At 39.1% G+C, this 24,825-nt stretch overlaps 1 protein-coding gene across 1 annotated transcript; it reads left to right on the top strand.

Annotated features, from left to right (window-relative positions):
- Positions 1–7,314: 7,314 nt before the first annotated feature.
- On the top strand, positions 7,315–24,633 carry PWP1 (PWP1 homolog, endonuclein). Its single transcript, XM_062589045.1, has 15 exons — positions 7,315–7,472; positions 7,569–7,627; positions 9,082–9,266; positions 9,707–9,792; positions 11,887–11,983; positions 13,589–13,699; positions 14,439–14,569; positions 14,828–14,901; positions 17,119–17,215; positions 18,167–18,228; positions 19,981–20,092; positions 21,117–21,207; positions 22,023–22,144; positions 22,625–22,730; positions 23,407–24,633. The coding sequence occupies exons 1-15, from the start codon at positions 7,407–7,409 to the stop codon at positions 23,520–23,522; spliced, it is 1,515 nt and encodes a 504-aa protein (XP_062445029.1). The 5' UTR covers positions 7,315–7,406; the 3' UTR covers positions 23,523–24,633.
- Positions 24,634–24,825: the final 192 nt, after the last annotated feature.

The following is a 24,825-nucleotide window of genomic DNA, read 5'->3' as shown; positions in this document are numbered from 1 at the left end:
GCAATGAATATTGCTGAACAGCAGGTGGAACTCTTTTGAGTGTGTTTATGAGCCATCTCTGTTCAATAAAAATTCCATTGTTTTCTAGCCTAGGAAATGGCTGCTGTGAGTGTTTTTGTTATTCCTTTTCCAGTTCAAATATTTCTCAATATACTTATGACAGCTACAGCACTGAGGTTCTCCCCAAAATTATCTCCCAGAAACTGTCTGTCTATCTTCAAGGTTTTACACCTGGAAGTTCTGGTGCTCCCTCTGTGCTGTCAGCACAGTTGCTGTGTTTGTGAGGAAGTTATGTGGATGCTGTTCCAAAGCTTCTGGTCCTAGCCATGATCTGGCAAAAAATGTGCATAAGAGGCTGGGAATGGAGCTCCACGGTGCTTAAAATAAAGCATTTGCAAGTGCACTATAGACAAGCTGTTTGAATACATGAAGATCTGAAAGGCTGGATGCTTGCTTCATTATGTTATATTGCTGCAAGTGTATACAAATAAGCAGCAACTGGGTATCACAGGAGAAGTCAGAATTAAATAGAAGAAACTGAATAACATTGGCTTGAGGATTGAAAGCAAACATTGAAAAATTTTTTGATTTCAGGATTTTTTTACTTGATCTGTTGATCTGTGATTTAACTTAAAATGTTTTATACCATTTATGTTTTGGTGGATTTAAAGTCAAATCCTTTTTTCATAATGTATCAGATCACTATGAAACAGGCTGGTCCAGGAGGCAAAAAGCAGTAGTCTCCTATCAAATATGGCCTATAAAGAAAAATCCACAAATGCAAGTCATGGGAGTGTGCTGATGCTCACAGTAAACTGGGTGACTGGTCAGGCTCTGTTAGGTGCCTTCGGACTCTGCGAGCTTAGCTGTTCAGAAGCACAGTGTGAAAGGCAGCTGTTGAGGAACCCTAGAGTTGTCTAAATTTTGTAAAAACAAGTCTAAATTGTGAAATTTAGTTTTGTGAAACTAAAAGAAAAAGCAAAGCAAGCTTCACTGTTAGCATACTGGGTTGATGTGTTTCCTTTCCCAAGCAATGATACAGGGAGAAATTTTAAAATATTTCTGGGCATCTGAGTTGAACCTTCACTGAGAAAAACAGAGCTCAGATGATAGACCCATTGACAACATTGTTCTGTGTTCTCTGCAAACTCATCTATGCTTTGATTATATTCAGTTCACTTTTTTGATGTTTTCTTGACAACACATTCACTGAGCTAATTAAGGTTTAGGACACCCACTGCTGTTGTTTCTCCTCTTCTGGGGCAGAAAGGGGCAGCAATGTCTTAAACCACCACTGCTGCATGTTAGGACTCACCTGAGAGGAGCTTTAGGTTCTGTTCAAACAGGATAGCACTGTCAAAGTGCTTAATGTAGGTCTGCTAATGGAATTAGTAGCAGAGGCATTTGTGTAGCAGAAAAAAAAAGTAATTCTCAATTTAATTTACATTACTTCAAAGGTAACAGTAACATCTAAGCCAAATTTAAGAAAGATACTCAGAAAAAAAAAGATCTGCTTAGTGGTTTACACAGGCATATTTCTAGGTGTTTAATAATATCAGCCAAACTTTTTCAAGTCAACAGAGACTTACATTTTAATGAAAGCTTCTGCAGTAACTTTCCTTTCTTCTAATGAATGTTTCTAAGGAAATGCTGTTCCAGAGGAGTGTGGGTTGATTATTTCCAAGCTTTGCTACGAAGATCTGAGACCACAGGATAAACGCCGAGGACCTGTGCACATACTCTCTGCAGCCTGGGAGGCTGCTATACCCAGCGCAGCCCTGCTGCCTACCTTTCTAGAGCTTATCAGCCCCTCTGCTCTATAAGCCCTATGCCTTGTGTAAGAAGCTGGGGTCTCCATTTCAGTCTTCTGAAATAACACATACTTAATTAGTATTGAACAATATAGTTCAGGATCCAGAGGTAATAAATGCATCCTACCACTGAGCCAAATCCTAGCCCTAACAGCTCCCATCCGTTCCAGAGTACAGAGCAGCTGGAGGGGTGAGAGTTTTGATGAACATGTCAGCGTTCAGCAGTGTGATGCAGCCCCACTGCCCTCACATGTGCCAGATCTCCTTGGCATGCTCACACAGGTGTGTTCACACCGTGGAGGTCTGACTGGCAAAGTCTGGGGTGGAGACCACAGAAAAGTCCAGGGAGCGCATGCAGAGCCCACTTCCGCCTGCTCTGAGAATGACCATTGAAGGGTAGAATTCAAATAACATGGCAAGTCACACGCGGGGAGCTGTTTGACGTTTCTTTTCAACTTTTGTCATTTTATGTGTGTATTGGCCAAGAGTGGCGTACTGACCCTTGACTGTGTCCTACCTTCACATGCTTCTTGGTTCTTCCTCCAGAGCTCTCCCCTTTTTCTCTCAACTGTATTACTTCTGGCTTCCTACCAATATCTTTATTTTCCTCTGTTGTCTGTGTGTGGCAAATGTGAATATTCTCCACGTCCAGGTGTCCTTTTTCCAGATTGCTGAGAGTGCACTGACTAGAAGATTTTGTCTTCCTCTGTGTTGACTCCGACACTATGTTAAAACAGTCATTGCAGGCATGATGGGATTCTCACTCCCAAACTCTCAGCACACATTTTAGGAAAGCAGATGCTCCATAAGCATACTTCTCTGCACTGATAATACACTCATTGTTCCAATAAGCATTTAATGCCTTATGTGCATATCTGGTTCACACTGGGATCATCACACTATTACTAGGCAAAGTTAAAAGGTAGGCAACAGATCTAGTTCATTCCATTAAAGGTGAACACCAAAAGCAACACCTAAGACCTGAGAGAATAAGCTTTGCTGCAAGAATGCCTCAACTTTTAGAGTGAGAAGGTTAGTGCTCTCCTGGACAACTCCTTAGAAAGATTGTGGATGAAAGAAAAACAAGAGCAGTCCTGTTTTAACTACCTGAAAATGTAACTTTATGCCTAGCTGTCAGTTCAGGAGTTCTCCCTTCAGGCTATGTGCAAATATGGTTATGTAGTCTCCCTTGACAGGATGCTGTCCTGTTGAGATCTTATCTTCTTTTGGTTTCCCCCCACTACTCATGCTCTTTATTTCATAGGAACACCCAGGGAATGCAAACACAGAAACAGAAGGTAACCTTGAGGACTTTTATGGCTATCCTTGGTGTTTCAAAGCCACTCTTAAGTACTCCCTTATTTCTTTGTTAAGTTAGAGGATTTCTTGATGTCCCAGACTTGCTATTAAGCTGTTCAGCATCTCTGGGATGGCTAAAATAGTATTTTGTACCTCATTTGGGAAGAGAGTTTTCCTTCCCTTCCCTTCCCTTCCCTCCCCTTCCCCTTCTCCTTCCCCTTCCCCTTCTTTCCCTTTCCCTTTCCCTTTCCCTTTCCCTTTCCCTTTCCTTTTTTTTTTTAAGATGACAGGCAAATATATCAGTTCCTTTACTCTCTTTTCATCTATGGAGGCCAATTGAACTGTAGCCATAAACCTACAGTATAACCTCTCTCAAAACATACAAAATTCCCTCTGTTTTCATACTTACAGCCCATAGGATTTACAGTATGAACCCTTTCAAGATCTTGCAGTAGCTTCCAAATTTGGGAAAAGTTGACTTTTCCCTTCAAAGGAGCTACTGGCTTTTCCTACTACATTCCTGGCTCTCCCCCCCACACACACACCCCTGCTTCCCCTGCCTTTTCTTGACCTGGTAAGTCCATGCCAGCTCAAAATTTTCTTTGCTTAGTTAGGTAACTGAATCCAGATGAACGTTTTTGAATGTTGATGAAGGCACTGTGACCAAAGTAAGCCCACACACTTTCCATTGATGAGAACTATCCAGCCCTTGCATCCTTAGGTAGCAAGTAGTAGGTTGGGATAGGTCAAATGCTCCAAATTCTATGTAAGCAGATCCAGAAATAAGGGCAATGTTTTAGTACTTTTCACTTCAGACAGGCATAGGAGTTTCTGACACTAGAAGCAGTAGCTAAACCGAAACAGTGAAAATCTACTATTGTGTCTTGCCTTACTTTGCAGGCCCAGCAAGGGAACAGTAAACTCAGCTCTGCTCATCAGAGAAATGTGACTAAGATAGATTCCAGCAAGACACCAACTCTGGAGGAGATGTACTGTCATTTCTGATGGATTGCTGATGAGAAAAAAGAAATGAGGCCTTTAAGTCTTTGAAGATCAGTTTTAGGAAAGCCATTACAGAGCAGACTACGGCTTGAGAATGTTTTGTAATGGCCTGATGACAATTTTTCTTCTGGTCAAAAACTCCTTACTGCCATAAGATCGGAACTTGGTCCTTTCAACCAAGGACAGCCTGGGACAGCTATTTGAGCCCTTGTCTCCTGTTGCATGTATCCTTCTTTGCAACCATTTCCTCCGCCTAGCAGAGAGATTTAGACTTTTGTCATCTGTGCAGTCTTATTCCCAACTAGGACAGCTCTTTGGGTGCATCCCATGCAGTTGTGTCAGAATTACACCCAAATTAAGAAGTAAACATCTGTTTTCTTTCCTAAGATTCACACCTCTATGGCTGAGTCATCTTTGCATACTAGATACCAATATGACCATTTTTCACTGGTGTGTTATGATCTATGAGACATCCTAATTGGTTCCTTAGGGGATGACTGGGCTGTACTGCACTAGAGTTCAAGCCAGACCAGTTACTCTCCCAGGTGTCTGCAGGGAGCTTTCCTGTTTGGGGCTCCACTCTTACAACCACACTGTGTTATTGCCAGTCACCCTGATTTCATAAATCAGCCCTTTGGTCTTTCTTTTCCCAGCTCCAAAGCCCCACAGAGTGTATGGAGGGAAGTAGTAGGACACCTAGCATTTATGGACTGGCTCTCAAAGGAGAAGAAAAGTTAGTTAGCAGTAACTGCAATTCTCTGGGCTGTATTATCTGTATGTACATTTGATACCTATTTTCCATCCCTCCTCTGTCTCCGCCTCTTTTTTTGGTACTTTTGTGGTCGAGCATCACCACAGGGCATGCCATTTTCTGATTAAGCACACAGTGGGAAGGAAGGCAGAGTGTGCGTGCCTCCTCTGGGTATTGCTTCAGCAGAATGTCTGGCTCAAGTTCTTGTGCAAACATCCACAGTGTAAATGTATGTTTGCAAAAAAATGAATCTAAGAACCACAGTCACTGTAAAGCAACCTTTCTTTCCTCCTCTTGGCTGTGTACTCCCCCTGCCCATCCTTTGGGAATCGCATCTGCTTACACAAAACTTCCCTAAGAATTTGGAAAAGGACTGGCAGTGAAATTGTAGCCAATTCATGCATGAGAGAAAAAGAGAGATTTCTTAATATAGTAAGAGAAGACGACCAGCAATGCAAATAATAACATGTCAGCAAAAAGACCAGCATAGCAAAACACAGGTTGGTAACTATCTATATATCACCCCTACCATAGACTCCAGGTAGGTTAGAATACCCATTTTACAAGGTACTGTACAAATAGATAAACAGGTATAGCTTTTGCCTTCATATATTTTGTTTCTAAGTTAAGACAAAACACAACAAATGGGATAAATAAACAGGGGAGGTAGCAATGTTTTGATATGTCTCTCTTATGCCAGAATCACAGAGGAATCAAACTAAAATAAAGAAAACGCTACAGTTGTGCTGCCTAGTGACATACAGATGAAATAACATAGCTATCCTATCTGCCAAGCTGAAATCTGGCTGCCAAATGCTTGAGTTTTACCATAAGAAATGCTCCTTCCCCTAACCTTGTTTCCTCATCCTTGTAATTTGTGGTTAGACTCTGATATAAGATTTCAGTGAAGCAACCAGCAATGACTTCTGTGTGTTAATAAGAGACTACCTTTCTATATATTCCAAAGGAAATTTTATCAGTTCTCTCAGATTTAATTAAGTAGCAAGTGTAAGATATGGATATTTGGAGGGCAAAAAAGAAACATTGCCTGTGAGCAAGCTATTCCCTCAGAGATTTCTGCATATTCCTCACACCAGAGACTGTGTATCAGTTCATTTTCCTTGGACAATATTTAAAGAGTAGTAACAAAAATGGCACCTGTACTGAATACTATAAGTGTGTTTAGTGATGTCCAAAGACAGTGAATATCTTCTAATAACCCTTGGATTATATATATATCTCCCAATATTCAACAAGCTATAAGCTTAAACTCCATAAATTATATAGAGTTCCAGCCACGTATGCATGCTGATACAAAAGCAGAATCTTGTGCTAAATTAGTTTTTCTAATTTTGGTGGATTACTCTTGGAGTATTTTAGAACCAAACTGTAAGAAAACAGCAGGACAGTACAGCATATCTCTTCCTGCGAGAATACAAAACTGTAATTAGGTGCAGTAAGTAAAGGATTTTAGGAACCTGGTGATGGGGCACCACATTGCTTAAACTGAGCATCCAAGTGGAGTCGTTATGCAAAGATGTGTTATGTTGCAAAGTGTTAATTTTTGCTACTAAATGGGTCTTCAAGTTCTGCCTAGTCCTAGAACAAGCTAAAGATGGCAGGAATGCCAAGTATAATAATACAGGCTAATTAAGGGATGCAGCTGAGCACCTTTCTGGAATTAATTTGCTAGGAACAGGAGCAACTATTGCTCAAGGCAATAGGTCTCCTTGCAAGTTTGATCACAAACTAAGTTTATGTCATGTTAGCAGTAGCGGCTGTCCCCCTCTGGCTGCCAATTCCTGTCCCTCCTGTGAAGTCAAATCTGTTCCCTGATCTGAGTCAGGTGCACCTGCAGAGGAAGCTGGGCTAGTACAGCGCAGATGGCGAGAGAAGAGCAAAAAAGCGTGACGAAGGAAGAAGCGGAGACTCTTTCATGCCACCCTGTTTGCCAAATAACTGCTTTTCGATCTCTGACCTCAGGGTCGTCTTTGAAGGCAGGCAAAGGTATTCTGCAAGCAGCAGGTGTAAAATCAGACAGGCCGGCAGAAGTCAAGAGGGCTTGAGGAGGCTGCTCACTGGGGCTGGACCGGAGGGGCACCTGGAATGCGCACCCTAGGAAGCAGCCAGCTGCCCCTTCCTCCTCCGCTCACAGCTGCAGGGCCAGTGTCGCCAAAGGGGATGCTGCCAGGCCTTACACCTTGCGCGCTTCCGCCCCCAGGGAACAACGCTGCCTGCCCCCAACGCTGGCTAACGGCGTAGGCAGAAGCAGGCCTGTGAAACGGCTGAACTCCCACTCCCACTCCCTACAGAACAGGCCCCGCCCCTCCAGCAGCCCAACCGCCACCTCCCCCTCAAGCCACGCCCCGCCGCCGTCGGGCTGTCCCGGCGCTCGGTGATGACCTCACGAGGCGGTTGCCTCCGCCTCCCTCTCTGCCGTTACAGGCAGAGCCGAGGGCGGTTGCGTCACTTTGGGCGCGACCGCTCGGCGTGCCGGAGCCGTCGGCACGTGCCCCGTGTCGTCCGCCGCCGCCGCCGCCGCCATGAGCTGCCCGGTCACGTGCGCCGCGTGGGTGCGCCGCGGCGTTGCCAAGGAGACGCCGGACAAGGTGTGTGTGGGGGGTGGCCGGGCCCGGGGGACCTCCCGTCCCGATCCCGCCTCTGTCGCTCTCACCTCTCTCTCCCCGTGTCCGCTTCCCTCGCAGGTGCAGCTCAGCGAGGAGGAGCTGAAGCGTCTCATCGGGGAGGCCCGGAGCAGGCTGGGGTGAGCCGGGCCTCGAGCGGGGCGGGGGATACGGGTACGGCAAACGCGAGGCGAGAGTACCAAAGTGTCGGCGTTAATACGTGGGCGCTGAGCGTGGGGCGCTGCGGCCTGCGTGGGCTCGGAGGCCGTGGCGGGGCTCGGATTAAATGAGTTGGTGTTTACCCTTTGGCAAAAAAGGCGAAGCATCGCTCTCGCTGGATCATGTAGGACTGAGGGCTTTACTCCATTTTCAGCAAATCTCAACTAGAGCTTTATTTGGAGATTCTGGCTTCTGGTTCTGCTTGAGCTATATGGTGTTGAACTTTGGCATGAAAATTTCGAGATCACCTGTAACAACCAAAAGTGCCCTGCTCTCTTCATAACATCTCACACTTTATAAACTCATTATGATGCTAGTCACATTTTTTTTTTCCTGTACAAACATCACAAATCAGATTCTGGTTAGAATCTCCAGTTATCTTGCTGTCAGTTTTTACATTTGTTACTTGCATAAAAAAGTCGTATGAAGAAAAAGTGTTTATTTTACTAAACAGATCATAAAAATAGATTTCTGACTCTTTAAAGATTATGAGAACATCTTGGATTATTGCTGCCTTGGAATTTTGCAAACAGAAGGACAGTAATACTGTATACTCAGCAGGGAGGAGATGCTATGAAACTCCTTTGAGAGGTCTGGGATGTCTGTTAGGTCCTCAGTCAATGTTTGCTGCACACTTTTGATTGAACTGTTGCCATGAGGGCTCAGAATTCTCTAGATGTTGCCTTTTCTTTCTTTCTTTTTTTTTTAAGAAGTAATCTGCAATATGGCCCTACCTAACGAGGCTTGTGTTTTATTTTTTTTTCTAATTCAAAAATGTAACTGGATCCATTAGAATGCTCAAAGAATTGGTCACTATAGCTAGAGTCATAGGAATGTAACTTTAGCAACCATGAATTGAGGTGGGACAGTACTAATACTAGGTAAAATAGAGAGAAGGTTACAGTTATAGAAACTTGAGCTCATTAGCGCTTAGCTGAAGAATTTTTGGTTCTTGAGAAGTATAAGGAAATAAGGTCTTAAACGTCTTGAAGAAGTGCAAGACTTATCACAAACGACAAGATGCATGTGTGAGGAAAATGAAGGAAGAAAAGAAGGAATTGGACATATGAGAACTGAGGAAAAGTCGAAAGAGTTGCATTCACAAAGAAAGAGTAAAGAGTAAGAGAGGTAGGTTTAGACATGCTTCAATTCAACTCTTGTCAACCAGTCATGGAATAGTGGTGCTTTGTAATTTTGGAAAAGATAGTAAAGGAATGGAGAGGATAGATTTCCAAATCATTAACTTGAAGACTAAAAGTGCGTGTGAACAGTCAGTGCACGTGAAATAAATGTGTGAAAGTCTTGTTACTTGTCCCATATTTTCCGGAAGCATTCTAAATGTTCATCTCTCAGAGGATATGTGTCTTTTAAACAGGGAGGATGCTGATGGTAGCGATGAAGAAGAGCAAGGCCAGATGGCAGATGGCATGGATGTTGCTACTGCTGACAGAGCTGAGTCTTCTCCTAAAAATGAAGACCAGGAGGAAACTATTGAAAAGCTGAGTGATGATGAACTGGCTGAATATGACTTGGACAAATATGATGAAGAGGAAAACTCAGGTAACCACAGAAATTTAGATGTCAAACCTGTAGTGTGAGTGAATGTTTTTTGGTTCGTATTGTACTGAAGACACTAGTATCATAAAATTATGCATATTTTGTGTTTCAAATGCAGGAAACTATTTTGAATTATTTGTTTGTCTCAGTTCAAGAAGTCATTGAATATGTGAAAGAACTTAGTGTGCCCCTCGCTGAGGACAGACATTAAAACAGAGCAGAGTTGGAAAGGCTGTTGTTCCCTCTGTCATAGTGCTGGAAAAGAGCAGCAGGAGTCTCTGAAAGTACTAAGCAACTTAGCTTGCTGAGATTCTTTTTAAATTTGAAAATTGAACTTCTGATTGAGCCTGCTCCAGTTATTTTGCAATACAGTTATTAGTACAGGAGTTTCTAAGACTTCGCTTATCATTGATCCATGTAAGAAATGTTCTGTTTTTATCTAGGTGGTACAAAACTTGGAGAGACTCTAGCTGGTCTGGCAGTATATGGGAGCAATGATCATGATCCTTACATCACTCTAAAAAATACTGTAAGTACTTTAAAAATGTTAACTATCTTAAACTTTAACCAGTGGCAGGTTGCCTTGTAGTCTATAGGTGCGTGTGCATCTATATAATAATGTCTTTTCAAAAAGTTTGCCAGGCTTTTGCTCGAACAGGACATTTTTCCTTTAAAATTGCTTTGTGCAGTCTTTTCTATGTGTGCTTTTCACTTCTAGGTCATGCATAAGGGAGAGCTGGCTCATTATTTAGCTACCTGCTTCTGTATGTGGAGATGATTTCTCAGTTATCTGTCAGGGACCAATAAATGCTTGACGAAATAACGAATCTCATCAGCTCAAGTCACTGATGACCCAGAACAGTAGGCATCTTCTGGCAGTTTGTGGAAGAAACCAAGCTGGGAGGGATTTGAACTACTTTAGAGAATAGGATTAAAATTCAAAGTTACTGTGTGAAATTAGCAGTATGGCATGAAGAAATATGTCCCTTATGCACCATGTGGACTGTAGTTCACTATTTTTGCCTGTATCAGTTCCCGTCATGTATCAGATGGGAAACTTTGCAGGAGCTGACTTTGTAGGAGCTCTATGGGACGAGGGGAAGTCTATGGCTGTAATCTGTTGCAAGCTGTGTGTAAACAACTGTGCCATTAACAGTCTATAATGGCTTTTTCTGCTAAGCAAGGGTGGGCATGCAATATGTGAAGTAAGCCTTCTACTCTGCTTACTATTGGTAATGTCTCAGCTAGAATATTGGGTCCAATTTTGAGCTGCACCTCAGAAAAGATACAGAGGGATTCCAAAGAATGTCCAGAAATTTAATTTATAAGGGTAGATTGTAACTTCTGGTAGACTTAATTACAAGGAGAGTTTGAATGAGAAGAAACAGACCTAGAGAGTGACCAGGAGAAACTATGAACATGGGGGGCAGGGTAATGGAGTAGGTGAGTTTTTGAGATCTCCATAGAGGGTTCTGAGATTTATCTGGACACTGACTTTTTTCCACTATTTTGAATTCTTTACATAGCTAATAACACTGACAAAGCAAGAGTTGCAGGAGGCTCTTACCACTGTGTCATATTTGTTTGTCAGGGGAACTTGTAAAACTGCTGTGATCTCAGGCAGTGAGTTACTGTGATGACTTCACACACTGTAACAAAGTTTGAAGAGGAAAGCTCAAGTCTCATTAAAACCAGTTTGCTTGCTATGTACATTTTATGGCGCTCTGATTGGTTGATGATTTTTCTTGTTTTTGTGTACCAATAGAGGAGAGAGATATCTTAAAGGTGATTTTTAAAATCAAAGAGGGACTCACGGAGGGATTCAAGGAGAATTCTTGATATATAGAACTCTAATATTAAATAGATGCTTGGATGAATTTTAAGAAACCCTGATTTTGCAATGTGAAAGCCAAAAGGTCTTGTATGTACTATATATTTGAAGGCTGGTAGTTTTTGTATAGCAATACAGAATTTTATACATAGTTCTTTATATAGTTCTTGATTTTTTTTTTTTTTTTTTTTTTTGACTGGTAAAAATTCCATGAATGCCATCCATTCCTCATTAGCAATGAAAGTGAGATGAGAGACTACATCTGTTCTGGTGCAGCTGAATGCCCAGTATAGCTGCAGGCAGCACTTCTCTGGAAATGTTTTCCAGAAAGTGGACAATACTTTAATGCTGCTGAAATTACTTCCTGGATGTGAGGAACAGCTACAATATGCTTATTGTATAAAACATTGTTACACTATATAAATGTTCAAGGCTTGAGAGCCTAAAGGAAGTAATCTACGTGTGTGGGCTCCTGGTAGTGATTTTGTTTTCAGCCTGGTAGTGATTTTGTTGTATTATGGAACCTGAAAAGGTGGTTTCTCCATAAATCCACCTTGGTCCACCCAGGCACTCCTTCAGTCTATATAATAGCTGTTTAAATGTCCCATGATGGACTCTGGCTCCTGCCTTTCTCCACTTACCCACCAAAAGATCGTCATGGCAGGAGCAGGGTGTTGGGTTTTGAGAGTTTTCAGTTATGGTTAAAAATCATTACCAATTCAGGCTTTTGAACATATGATGTTTGATATGTGTTTTCTAACATCTGTGGTTTTCTCCTTCTTGCTATTTCAGGATCAGTATGAGCAGGAGGACTTCATGATTAAATCCAGTGACAATCTTGTGCTTTGTGGCAGAGTTGATAAAGACTACTGTAGTTTAGAGGTCCATGGTAAGTAACATGAGATTTGTTCCTTACAGTGAAGCTGGGAAATATTTTTTGCATAGCTTGTTTCCTATCACTTTGAGGAACTTTTTTTTTTTTTTTTTTTTTTTTTCCTCCCTCCTTTTCATCCGTTTACACTGTGTGTTTAGTCTTCTTTCCTATGCCCTGGTGCTTCAGCCACTTTCCAGAAATAGAATATTCCATGTGGAGTTACTGTTAGAAGATAGTGTGCCTTTATCAGTCTACATAACATTTGCTTTCTTTATTGCGTTCCTAATAACATTTGGAAAATATTAAGGTCTCTTTATTTTCTAAAAATACAATTCTTTCTTCTGAACAGTCTTACTATCTAGACCATTCAGCTTTCCTGTATTCTTTCTTTTTTTTTTCTTTGCTTTCTCCTTGCTTATTTAAATGTGCTCTCTGCAGCTATGCATAGAAGAAACAGCACCTTTATCATCTTAGTTTTACAAGAGATCTTCCTTAAAATCTGAATTCCACTTTTATTCTAAGAATAGGTTTAGTTTTCTTTCATGAAAGATTCTCCTGGTGAAGCAAGGGTGCTGAAGTTGCTGTCTACTCCTTGTTAGTTCTTCGGGGTGGGTTTGTGTGTGTGGTGTTTTTGTAGTGGTGGTGAGGTGGTTGTTCTTTGGGTTTTTTTACAAGTATTTGAAAGCATCTCTTTAGATATCAGTGTCTGACATGTTCTGTATTTGTATCTGCAGGTGTTCACAGATTCTATTATTAATGTTATTTTTCCACTGTAAACTTACAAAACAGTACAGGCTTCTGCAGTTGATAATATTGGGTAGCCCTGTCTTAACTAATAACTCCAGTAGTTAACTAATACCTGAACATTTATCATGTATACTTAAAAATGGTGCAGTGATTCTGTGTGTGTGTGTGTGTGTGTGTGTGTGTGTGTGAGACAGATGATGATATAATACCATGTTGTTAAGGTTACTAATAGGTTTTATATGTTACTGTTATATATCCAGTTACTAAATTAGTTGATTGTGAGGGGGGAAATGGTTGGCAAAACAGTATGCTGTGTTTAGTGTAGAGTTGCTTTACCAAAACTCTTCCTGTACCTCAGTTACACCCTACTAATGGTAACTTCCCCGGACTGCTCCAGGTTCCTTTAATTTGAAAACTGTTCATCTTTACCCCCATTTCCCATGTGACTGAATCTGGAATTATTTCATCTTTTGTGGATTCCTGATTCTGTACAATAAGTCTTTAAAACTTCACTAATGTTTTCTGATGGGCAAAGGGTGGTGATTTTTCACTTTGTGGTGATATGTATATGCAACGTTTTTCAAATGACCTTGCAAGCAAAAAATAACGGCATGTTAGGAGTAAAGTGAGCTTTGCTGAATTTGTCGCTTTCTTATGTAAAGTATGCTAGAGAATATTTGTTTGTTTTGCATACTTCTGCAAATTAGTAGTGGAGGCTCTGGCCTTATGTTAAACTCTGAACACATTGTAAATGTACATTCTAAATATTCTTCAGAATTTAGTATTTGCCATATATGTCTCTTATGGCAATGAACTGTTTATACTTGCATGTTTTGTCTCTTTGTGGATTTAATATCTTTAATTGTTTCTCAGTTTATAATCATGAAGAGGACTCATTTTATGTACATCATGACATTATTTTGCCTGCATATCCTCTAAGTGTGGAATGGCTGAATTTTGATCCTAATCCCGAAGAATCATCAGGTAAATGAATGACAGAGGAGACTGCGTATATCCAATAAAAACATTCTTATGTGAAGTATATAAATGTTATACTGCTAAATAGTTTCCTCAAGGGGTACTAACAAAGAAATTAAAGCTAGATGTTAAGAGGGGAAAAAATGAATATCAGTTCTCTTTGGTTTGGTGATATAGTCATAATAAGTGACTTAATGAAAATACTAGTGTTACTACAAATATTAAATATAAAGTTATTATTAATTAGCAGCCCAAATAAAGCTCCTTTCTTAATCTTCTTTTCTCACTTTGCAAATTAAAGTTTGCTTTTGGATAAATTCATTTTGGCCAATGCAGTTGATCAACTATAAAGCAGAAGAAAAATTTTATGTACTTATATATTTAGTAACCTTTTTTCTGTGTTTCACAGAATGTTTTCATACCACGTTTTTTTTTTTTTTTTTTTTTTTTTTCCCCGTCCTTAAATGTGGAGCTTAATGCAGCTTCTTTGAACAATTACTTTCGCTAATGGAGAAGTGTACTGGAGAGCAAGTCAAAATTTTCTGGCCTTGTCTGTGGGTCAGTTAATATTTTTAAATCAATCTTTGTCTGTTTTGATGATGAAAAATGTTTAAATAGAAGATTCTGACACATAAGGGTAAATGTTACTTGATTAAAAATTTTATTTAATTAAGGAAATAAGCAACAACTAGATTGCTGAATATGCTGTTTTGTAATGCAGTTGCATTTGTTTTTCTTCCTGCAGGAAATTATGTTGCAGTGGGAAACATGACCCCAGTTATTGATATTTGGGACCTTGATATAGTGGATTCCTTAGAACCAGTCTTTTCCCTTGGAAGCAAGAAAGAAAAAAAGAAAAAAAAGAAAGGAAAGAAAGTAAGTATTGCAAAGAAGCTTATCTTCTTGTATTGTAGAAACTTTGAGCAAGAATAATGTCATTCTCTTTTCCTACACTGCAAAAAGAAAACCATATGCAGTCTGGTTAATTCCATCTGTCTTGTTGTCTAGACGGTTTATAGAAGATAAAGGTATGGTTTTATCCAAATGCTTTATAACTGGTATTTTCTCATGACTCAAGTGCTTGATTTCCATTGAGGCTCTAAAGCCTCCTTTAAATTGTGTCCACATACACAGGGTTTATCTACAGAAGGAGCAATGGAAGGACATACTGATGCTGTGCTTGACCTCTCTTGGAATAAGCAAAGCAGGTAAAAGAATGCTTAATATGTTATCTATTAATATGTTATCTTAATATGTTATCTATTGGAAGTTATTTGGCATACTTAATTAGGTATTCCTTTTTCACACAAATCCAAAACCTTGCATATTGACGAAGTTTCTCAAGTTTGAACCTGAGAACAGTGTTACAATGAATTACAGTTTCATTCTCAAAATATGCCATTTTTTTGTTCTTTTTCGAACTAGGAGTCTTGGGTTCTGCTTTTTATTTTATTTTTGTTTAACCTGTATATGGCTCCAGATCTTTTTTTATTAGCAAGTTGTCTGGATGAGAGCAAGGCTAAGGCAGGTCCAAGCCATTTAATGAATCAGCTACATTTAAATCGGATGCACAAACTAGAGTAGCACAAAGGTTGCCCTGACCTGTGCCAATTTGCTGATGATCTGAAACACCATTTCAACAGGTAGAGGTAACTATTACAGACGGAAGTCCTTGGCAGTCCTCCTTTCTAGCCTCCTGTTTGCCTTCTGACTTCTGCCCCAGAGCTATGAGTGAAAAAGGGAGCTTAAAAGCAATAATACCACAAATACAGAAATGCCTCTGACTTCTTTGGTTACCTGAGACTGAACTGCTTGAATGAACCAGTAATAAAATACTGTTCTTGAATGCAAAGCTGACTCATCTGGAGAGAGAGGTCAAGGCCAGTGAATGCGCTGATTGAAGTAAAGATACTTTATTTATTTATTTATTTATTAAATCACTTGGGTCATTTTTAACAGTACAGCTGTCAGAGGTTCCTTGGCGCATGGGCTTTGAAACTAATATTCCAGTCAGATAACAGAATTTCTTTTTTTTTTTTTCTACTGTCATAAATGTGTTTGAAGATGCACATAATCATTTCCACGTACTTCTGATCAGCAAGTGTCAATGTTCAGTTACAATTTCTTCTTATTTAGACACTGAAGAACGAACCATTCCCATAGACATTCAGTAAATGTACATAAATTGCACTCTTAATTTACAGTTCATTGTCTGTTGTCTTTAAATTATATAAAAGTGCGCAGAGTGTGGTAATGATCATTCCATCAGTCTTATAAAATAGTAGCTTTCATGTTGCCTGGAAGTGGTTGACTGATGGCAGTATATAGACAAGTCACAGAAATTACAAGTGTCTGGAAAATATAATTCTGTACTATACTGAGTTACAAACTCATTGATACTAGTAGCTCCTCCAGGAGGAAAAAACAGCCTTGAAATGGGAAGCTTTTGTGCAAAACGAGCTGCTCCTTGCAACAGCTTGTGTTTAAATGCATTTTTGTAAAGCAGGTCATGCTGTGACAGCTCTTTGTAAATAGCTTTCTGCTGGTAGGTTGTAATAGTGTTGCTGTAAAATGTTCACCTAGCTTCCACTGTGCGTGTTCTTAACTGGCCCTTTCAACGCAGTTTGAGAGAACAGTACTTTGAGGAGAATGCCAGCACTTTCAGTTAGAAATACTTGGTTAGTGTGAGAGGAGTGGGAGGAGCAGTTTCAAAGAGAAACAGCATGTTAAAGTAATCTGTATTTAAGAGCACTGGTAGTGATTGTACTGTGTAGTTGACAGGCATTTGGGAGTGTTTTGGGTTTTATCTGTTCAAAGTTCTAAACTGTCTTTGTTGCTCTTAACATAGTTGACATTTAAGTTGAAATGTGGGGGACCTGTCAAAGCAATTACTAACAATTTACAATTAGTTTACTTTGAGCATTTTATGCAGGGAGCACAGTGTTGGGTTGTTATTAATTACGCAAACATGTCTGAGAGTGAAATATTTTGTTAAAAATAGGTTTGTCTGGCTCTTGGCATGTGCATATGGAAACAAACCTAAGTTGCATAGGTAATGTTTAAAAATATTGTCTTAATGTCAAAGGAAGGGATTGAGTCTTCAAAAGCCATGCTTTGCTTTGCTTAAAAAAAGCTTTCAGTAAGTAATTTTTCTTTTTAGATGTATATGGGAAAAAATAAAACAAAACTGTCAGCTTTCTATTGAAAGTGTTTTACTAATGTAATGTAATATGGTCCCTTTGTAGTCTTCCCAGAAGGTAATTATAAATTACTTGAGAAGTTATTTTTCATGCTTGAAAGATGTAGACTGTAGACGAGAGTGTACTTGATCTCAGAATCAGACTCTGTATGTATTTTTGATTTTTGGTCATTGTTTGTGTCTGTATGAAGGCTTTCTAAAATACATCTTTTGATTATCTTATAAGGAACGTTTTAGCAAGTGCATCGGCTGACAATACTGTGATTCTGTGGGATATGTCTGTGGGTAAGCCGGCAGCCAACTTGACATTACACACAGACAAGGTATGTAATTATAGCTATGTTAATTCCACTACAAAATATGGAGAAAAATACTGTCTTTTATTTCATTGCCTGCTTGGTAGTGAACTTTTAGAAGAACAATTCTGTAATTTCCAAAAAATGTGCAGAATTATGCAAAATTTTTTAAACTTCTGAATTAGTTGCTTTTATAGACAACACCTATTCGCTTTCAAAAGTTTTTATTTAGTTTATCCTTTAGAAAGTTTGAGGGAAGATTTTTACTGCATTTTTTTGGACTTTTTAAAGCCCTTCGTATTAAAAATCCTGATGATTGGGGGTCTAATAGTGCTGGTATAAGCTAAAAAAAATATTTCTGAGAATAGGTCAAATTGTAACCATCTCTTAAAGAAACAGTGAGTGTCAGTTACAATCTGTTTTAGATGAGTATGTTTTAAAATAAGTGATAGCAAAATGCCATAGTGATGAGTACTTCAGAAATGAATTTGCCTCACAGTAATTAAAATGTGAAATTTGGTTATTAATAGCTTAACCTTATTTTCTGTGAACAAAGTCACTGCCCTTGGTAAACCCCTGACTTTTTTTTTTCTTGCTCACGTATGTTTTTTTTTTTTTTTTTTTTTTTTTTTTTTGGTTCTACTGAAGCAGCTATTCCTCTACCTCTGCCAGTTTATTTTTTTTTTTTAATACTTAAAGTACAAAGGGGACATGTGGTTTTGCTCAGTTAAATGACATTGGCCAACATTCAGTTTCCACTGGGCAGTGGTGACTGAAATAAAAATAATGTGCATCTCTTGCACTTTTTTGATCTGTTTTATGAGAATAAGAGTTTCAACAAGCTTACCTAGAAGTTTTTTGAGAAAGTGCCTTTTTTATTTTTTATTTTTTTTTTTTTTTGTACTATGCATGTTCAGAGAGAGAGCTTGCATATGTTTGTGTTGCATCTCAATGCTTTTTTGTATTTCTCTCATATAGGTTCAGACATTGCAGTTTCATCCATTTGAAACTCAAACCCTTATTTCTGGATCTTATGATAAGTAAGCAAGGGTAGTATTTTCAAATGTTATACTTAGGGTGGGTGTAAATATTGAATTAAGCCCATTAAGTTGCCTCATGTTTTCTTATTTCAATTGCTTGTAACTGTGTCAAATTTGAGTAATTTGGAGGGTTTTTCCCCAGTAAGGTAGCCAGGATTGAATGTGGCCAGAATGTGCAGTTTTTCTTGCCTCTTTCTCAGGAATGGCCAAATCCTTTAACCATCTGGACTGAAATTTTCTGTGCCAAGTGTCTGCTCTAAAGTGAATTTATTTCTTAGTTTGGCATTGTGGCAGTTTCCGCATTGGAAATGTGCCATTTTTCATCCCTGTGAAAGCTTGTCCAGATTTGGCCAAACTGTAAGCCTAAGGTGGGGGGGAGGGATGAGGGAATTGAAAATCTCCATTAGCTCTTTGTTAATAGGGCATACTATTGCCAAAACTTAGCAGGAAATCTCCTGTAATTGCAGTCTTGAGGTGCTGCAAAATGGTTTGTGATTGGACACTTGGCCTAGCTCTGTAGTTGCTGTTTTATGTAAGACTTAGCAATTGGAAGATTTCTTCTCCGGAGTAATGTCTCAATTTTATTCTATAACTATGTGTTTTTTCTATCAAATTTTTATTCTGTTTTTTAAGACTTTGCAGTGGTATATTTAAAGACTCATTAATCTTTAGCCATGCCTTTGTGTTCTCTGGTTTATATTATGTTCTTGATACATTCTGCTAGGTAAAATTACTGGGGGAGAAAGAATTTGTAGTGTTGGAAACCTTCTTCTGTCCACTTCCCTTCATCTGACTTCCATCAGAATAGAATAAAAGAATAAAATAGTCCGAACACTGAGGCCAACTTCTCCATTGCTTTCTAGCTAGTCCTTCAATCCCTTGGACACCCATAAGCAAGTCTACTGTCTGTCTTTGTAGACTTCTCCTGTAAAGCATCTCAGGACCACAGGTTTTTCCAGGAATACTGGCAGATCCTTTCATAACATGAAAGACCAACTAAAATTACATGTATTCTAAGATTGTTTTAAAAATGTCTAGTAAAAGATCTGAGAAATTGATTTGCTTTGGCTGTAATTATAGGATAGGGTGGAAATGGGTTATACTGTGGATGTTGACTGAGGTGAGATATTGCTGGAGTGGCAGCATCTCTTCTTTCTTACGTTTGCATAAAGGAGCTTTATGAGCTTGAAGAGATTCTCCCCCATTGGGCTGAGCGCACAGCTGTAAAGAATCCCAAAGGACTTACTAAATACCATCTGTTCTTTGTCCTTGTTCAAGTAACATTTCCCTAACCACTTTTAAAGATTAATCTTTTTGATTAAAGCATATTTGAATATGTTTGTGTATGTGTTACACACCGATTTCCTAATTAGTACATTATTTTTGAACAGTCATTACTTGACTTTAATAAGGTCTGCTCATAATTAAGTGATATGTTTGCATAATTAAGGTCTTCCATGTGATAAGTATCTTATGTATTGAGCAAATCAGAGCTCTGTTTGCTTTGTCTCAATAGAACTGCTGTTTCTAACCGGGATAAAACATTGAAGCTTGTGCTTGTAAGAGATTTCTCATTTATTATGAGCTGGAAGACTAAATATTGAAATTGTTTTTAATATTAGAATTGTAATTTATGTGGATCCCCTATAGGACAGTGATTGAAAACAAACTTCCTCAAACACATCCATTAGATCAAATCAAATCAATAAAGTGCTTGGATGTGATCCTTTCAGCCATCCTTTCTTCCCACAGATCAGCTGTGCTGTATGATTGCAGAAGTCCACAAGATAACCATCGAATCTGGCGGTTTAGTGGTCAAGTTGAAAGAGTAACATGGAATCATTTTTCACCTTGCAACTTCTTAGTGAGTGTATACACTTCTGTTCTTGGTCTATTGGCTGTTGCTGTTTTATTTTACCTGTATCTTTGTGTTCCTAATGTTTTTGAATCATATAATAGAGTTGATGGAGAGTTGGGATCTCGGTGTTACCTAGTTTGGAAATGCAGCGTATGTATGTGGGGGTGGGTTTTAGGTTGTTTTTCAGCAGGTATATTAAGTTCAATTATTCATCTGGTATAATTTTTTCATTGTGATAGAAGAAAAGCAATTGGTGCTGGTCCTTTAATCACTGCAGAGGTGCTGCCTTTGCCATGTTGTCATAGTGTTCAGTGGCTGGGGTATATTTTCCTTTGCATAGTTCCTGTTATGCTTCATGTAAAGAGGCCATTGCAGCTGAGAAGTAGCTAATGAGAATTAAGATCCTGAATAGTAATTCAGTGTTTCATATCAGCACTAGAGGGCAATGTCCTCCTGTCTGGTATAAAGTAAAAAATACCTTGTTCTCTGTAAGTCTATAATAAAACTTTTAATCAAAAATACTTGTTTAAAATCCTGTATTGTCTCAGCTGCTGTCTAATTCTCTCTTGTTTTGTGTATGCAGCCAACAAAAGCAGTTGCTCGGTTTTGTTGAGTTTGATATAGATCCCTCTTAGTAAAACCGTGCTTAACTTTGCAGACAGTTATGCAGCCACTGGATGGCACAAAAAGCTCAGAACTGGCAGCCAAGAGACAAAAGGCTCTGTATTTCATTGCCTAATATCAGAACCAAGCCTAGTAGTGTAACCTTCTTCAAAATGTGATTTAAGAAACTTGTGTAGGAAAAGACTTGTATGTATTTCAGCACAGCATGCTAGGTTTAGATACCTAGAGTAGCTCGGGTCCCAGCCAGAATCTGACTTCAGTGGGTAATGTAAAGTGCCCTGCTGAGAAGCAGTGCAAGTCTATTAAATCCCTGGGGTTTGAGGCAGTGTGTGGATGTTATTTCATAGAAGCTTTTTCAGATGAATGACCATGGCTATTTGTTTTTAAAGTGTTGTGCTTTCCTTAGGCAAGCACAGAAGATGGCTTTGTGTACTGTCTGGATGCTCGTTCTGATAAGCCACTGTTTACTCTGAAGGCTCATGATGAAGAAGTATCAGGTAGTTTGTCTGTTTTTTGTGTTTGTCCCCAAAACACATGGAGATACAAAACAAATCTCTGCTGAGAAGCCATTATAAAGGAAGTATTTTAAAAAACAAGCTCTTTTCAGTGAATGTCCTGAAGACTAAGTACGGCAAAGCAGATCTGTTCACTTGGGGCATGTTCCATATGCTTTCTGGGTGAGGAAGGACAAAAACTATGGAAGCTAGGTTAAAAAAAAAAAGAGAGAAAAAAAGAAAAAGAAAAAAGAGTTGAGGATTGTCAACTGTAACATTTACCTGCTGGATCCATAATTATTTTATATTGATAATCATTCTGGAGGTTACTTGGATATGGCACATGGGGAGGTCTTTACGCTACCTGCTTTTCGTTACTTCAGTAACCTGATCAGAGTAGAAGCTTCTATAAAGCAATTTGAAGCACTGGATCAGTGGTCTAAAATTGGATGACATGAACATGCCCTATTGTCTTGGATAGCAAAAGAGTGGTCTTTGGGAAGTGAAGGAAGAAAGTTATCTGGGGAAGCCTGATAATGTGGAATGAGAAGAGTAACATCTTTGTGCTGTGCAAGACTCCGTGGTTGGAGTGCAAAACACGCCCACTTGAAGGCCTTATTTTGCTCCCGTAAGGCCGTTACTTCTTTCACTATGGGAGCAGTTGCAGCATGAAACTTAAATTAACCTTTTACTCCTTTGGGCTGAAAAAAAATTTAGCATAAGGCCCACGGAGAATATTAGGTTTGCTCAAAATGTATCCTTGTCTCAGTGAAATAGTGATTACATGGTGCTCTGACTGATGCACCCTAATCTTCCAGGCCTACAACTAAGCAGTCAGATCAAAGGGTGCCTTGTGACATCATCTGCTGACAAATACGTGAAAATCTGGGATATCTTGGGAGAGAAACCGAGTCTAATCCATTCCAGGGATATGAAAATGGTAACGTAACTTTCATCTCTTGATTCTAAGGAGGCTTATATATAAACCATATCTGCTTGATCTTTTTTTCTTACTTGTATGTTGTTTTCCATAACTTAACATCTTTTAAATAAAAAAAAAATCTAAAATATGTATTCCAGGTACATCATTCTCATTACAGTGCAGCATTCAGTTCAACACCTAATTGGCCAACCACTTCAAACCCTTGGACCTGAATACCAGATGCAGTGTTCTAGAGCAGAGTTATGGGTACTCTGACCTGTATCTACCAGGTTGAAGACAAAGAAGTGACTTACTGTTTCTAGTTAAAGCTTTTTAATCTTGTATCTTTATAAAATAATTTTAACTCAGTTTTGAGGAAATGGCAAGCTTACATTTGTTATGCTGACTTCTGAAAGTTCTTTTATCAGCTAAGTTTATCTTATTTTTTAAAAAAACTAACCAAATAAAAACCACTTGTTCTCTTACCTTTTTTCCCAGGGTGTTCTCTTCTGTGCAGCTTGCTGCCCTGACTTCCCTTTTGTCTTTGCTTTTGGAGGAGAGCGAGAAGGGCTGCGTATCTGGGATATAAGCAGCATCTCTGCAGGTAATGTCCTCATCTACTAGAATCTTGTGGATCTCCCCCTGCTGTTAGGATGTATTGCATATTCAATAGTGTATGGTGGTCTTGAGAGAAACTGTAGGTTATTACTTTTTTTAAAGCTGAAAATATGAAAACACATGCAGTCTTAAGGTATTTCTTTAGAAATAGTGGATATTTTGTTTTTGGAGAATTGTACATTGTCTCGTCCCTTGCAGTAGAAATACAATACCTGCTTTATTGTAAACCTGTTTAATTTTTTTTTGTCCCCCCCTCCCCCAAAGTGTTCCTGATGTAATTAAGGTATCATATTCTTGAGTATCTTTAGGAACAAAAGCGAGGACTGGTTTTGATCAGTTGTCATGTTGCATGTAACTAAGTGGTGAGAACTTATCATCACTTTCACAGTATTTAGGATAAATGCAGCCCATTCATAATTAAACACAAATTAAATATCTAGATTTTCTAGTGGAGAAAGAACAGGACTTGTACTTTAAGTATTATATACAGGAGACTGTTCTGACATGTAAACTTTAACTCCCTGCTCTGGGAAAAGGGGGAGAGCTTTGAAAACTCAATCAGATTAGGATTTCCATCCTGTAATGGTAACCATACTGTACCTGCTGTATTGCTTCTCTATCTGGGAAAGAAACTTGTAAGCAGTCCTTTATTTGTGTTGCAGTGAACGAAGCTTTTGGAAACAGAGAGAGACTTGTTCTCGCTGGTGTGAACACCGTGGCTTGCAGCTCTTTGGCCAACAGTAGCAGCAACAATTCAGAGACAGCAATGGAATCATGATAGACCAAACCTCACAAAATCAGCGTAATTAATGACACTACACATAAATGTGTATTCTACAATTTACCCTACTTGGAAAGCACTCATAGAACTGACTTGATTGTCTTGTAATCTGCAGCCTTCTCCATCTCATACAAAGAAACATGGTCAGGTGGTTATGCTCAAAAGTCAGCAGTTCTAAGTTCCTGCCTCTGTCACTAGCTTTGAACAATTAAATTGCTTGTGCCTGAGACTATGATCCCTGAAATAGGGGAGCAGCAGGATATAAATGTGTAAAGTTGATTTGAAAATTTTCGCCAGAAAAAACAGTACTCCATCATCAAAAGTGTATCATATGTTGCAAAGAAGGTAAATCTCTTCTATGGGCCTAATGAAAAATATTTCAGATGGAACTGGTGTAGTGTAAAACAAATGCTGAACAAAATGGCAAGTGTAAATAATCATCAGGGGATGTATCCTTTGAGTAATTGGTGGCTAGATTTACAGATTTCTAATACATTTTTAAAACTCTTATTTAATTTTTTTTTGTCTTGAGTGTATTTCTTGGGCCTTAGTAAGGTCACCAGTATCAAACCAGAACTATTCCACCTCTTTCCCATCACAATCAAGAGTTATTTTCCCCCAGTCCCACAGCTTATTGCTTCTCCTAAAAGTGATGTACATTAAAAAAAAAAATTTTTGATTTCAAGTAAGAGCTTCTATGCAGAAGGAGATGAAAAGTGCTGTCAGAACACAAAATTTGAGCAAGAAGCTCAGCTAGTCCCTTTGTCTTGTTAAAGCTCTCAATTTTCTGTACTTGAGTTCTTAACCTCTTGCATTTTTGTGTGAAACGGGAAGGAACAGAGAAAAAAACCTGAATATCAGCCTAACCATTGACTTAACCACTATGGTTTAGAGCAGCAGAAACCTAATCGGGGAATATGACTCAAGCACTTTCCTAGCTTTTAAAATAAATCTTGTATCTTATCCTGGGCCAGAAGTTAAATCATATTCTTACCTTTCTGTAACATGCTTCCTTCTCTGCATATTGACAGCCTGGGGGATGTGCATGCTGCAAAAATGTCCTGGGAGTCAAAGTGCCTGGTATTAAAGCACCTGTAGTATCTGTGCATTTAGTTGACATGCTCTTATTATTGCTTTCCAAGCTAGCCTATTAAACCTTATGCTAGTGAGGTGAAGCAGATGATAGATAAATTGCAATACAGAGGCGTGCCAATGGAATGCGGCAGGGCAAAATCAAACTACAGACCAAGGAGGTCTACAGAACACACTGAGCTCGCTGGGGAAAATGTGGAGTAGAGGG

This window comes from Rhea pennata, chromosome 1 (assembly GCF_028389875.1).
Source record: "Rhea pennata isolate bPtePen1 chromosome 1, bPtePen1.pri, whole genome shotgun sequence".
NCBI classification, from domain to species: domain Eukaryota; kingdom Metazoa; phylum Chordata; class Aves; order Rheiformes; family Rheidae; genus Rhea; species Rhea pennata.
Note: the sequence above shows the minus strand (reverse complement) of the source record. Positions and strands in the feature narration are given on the sequence as shown.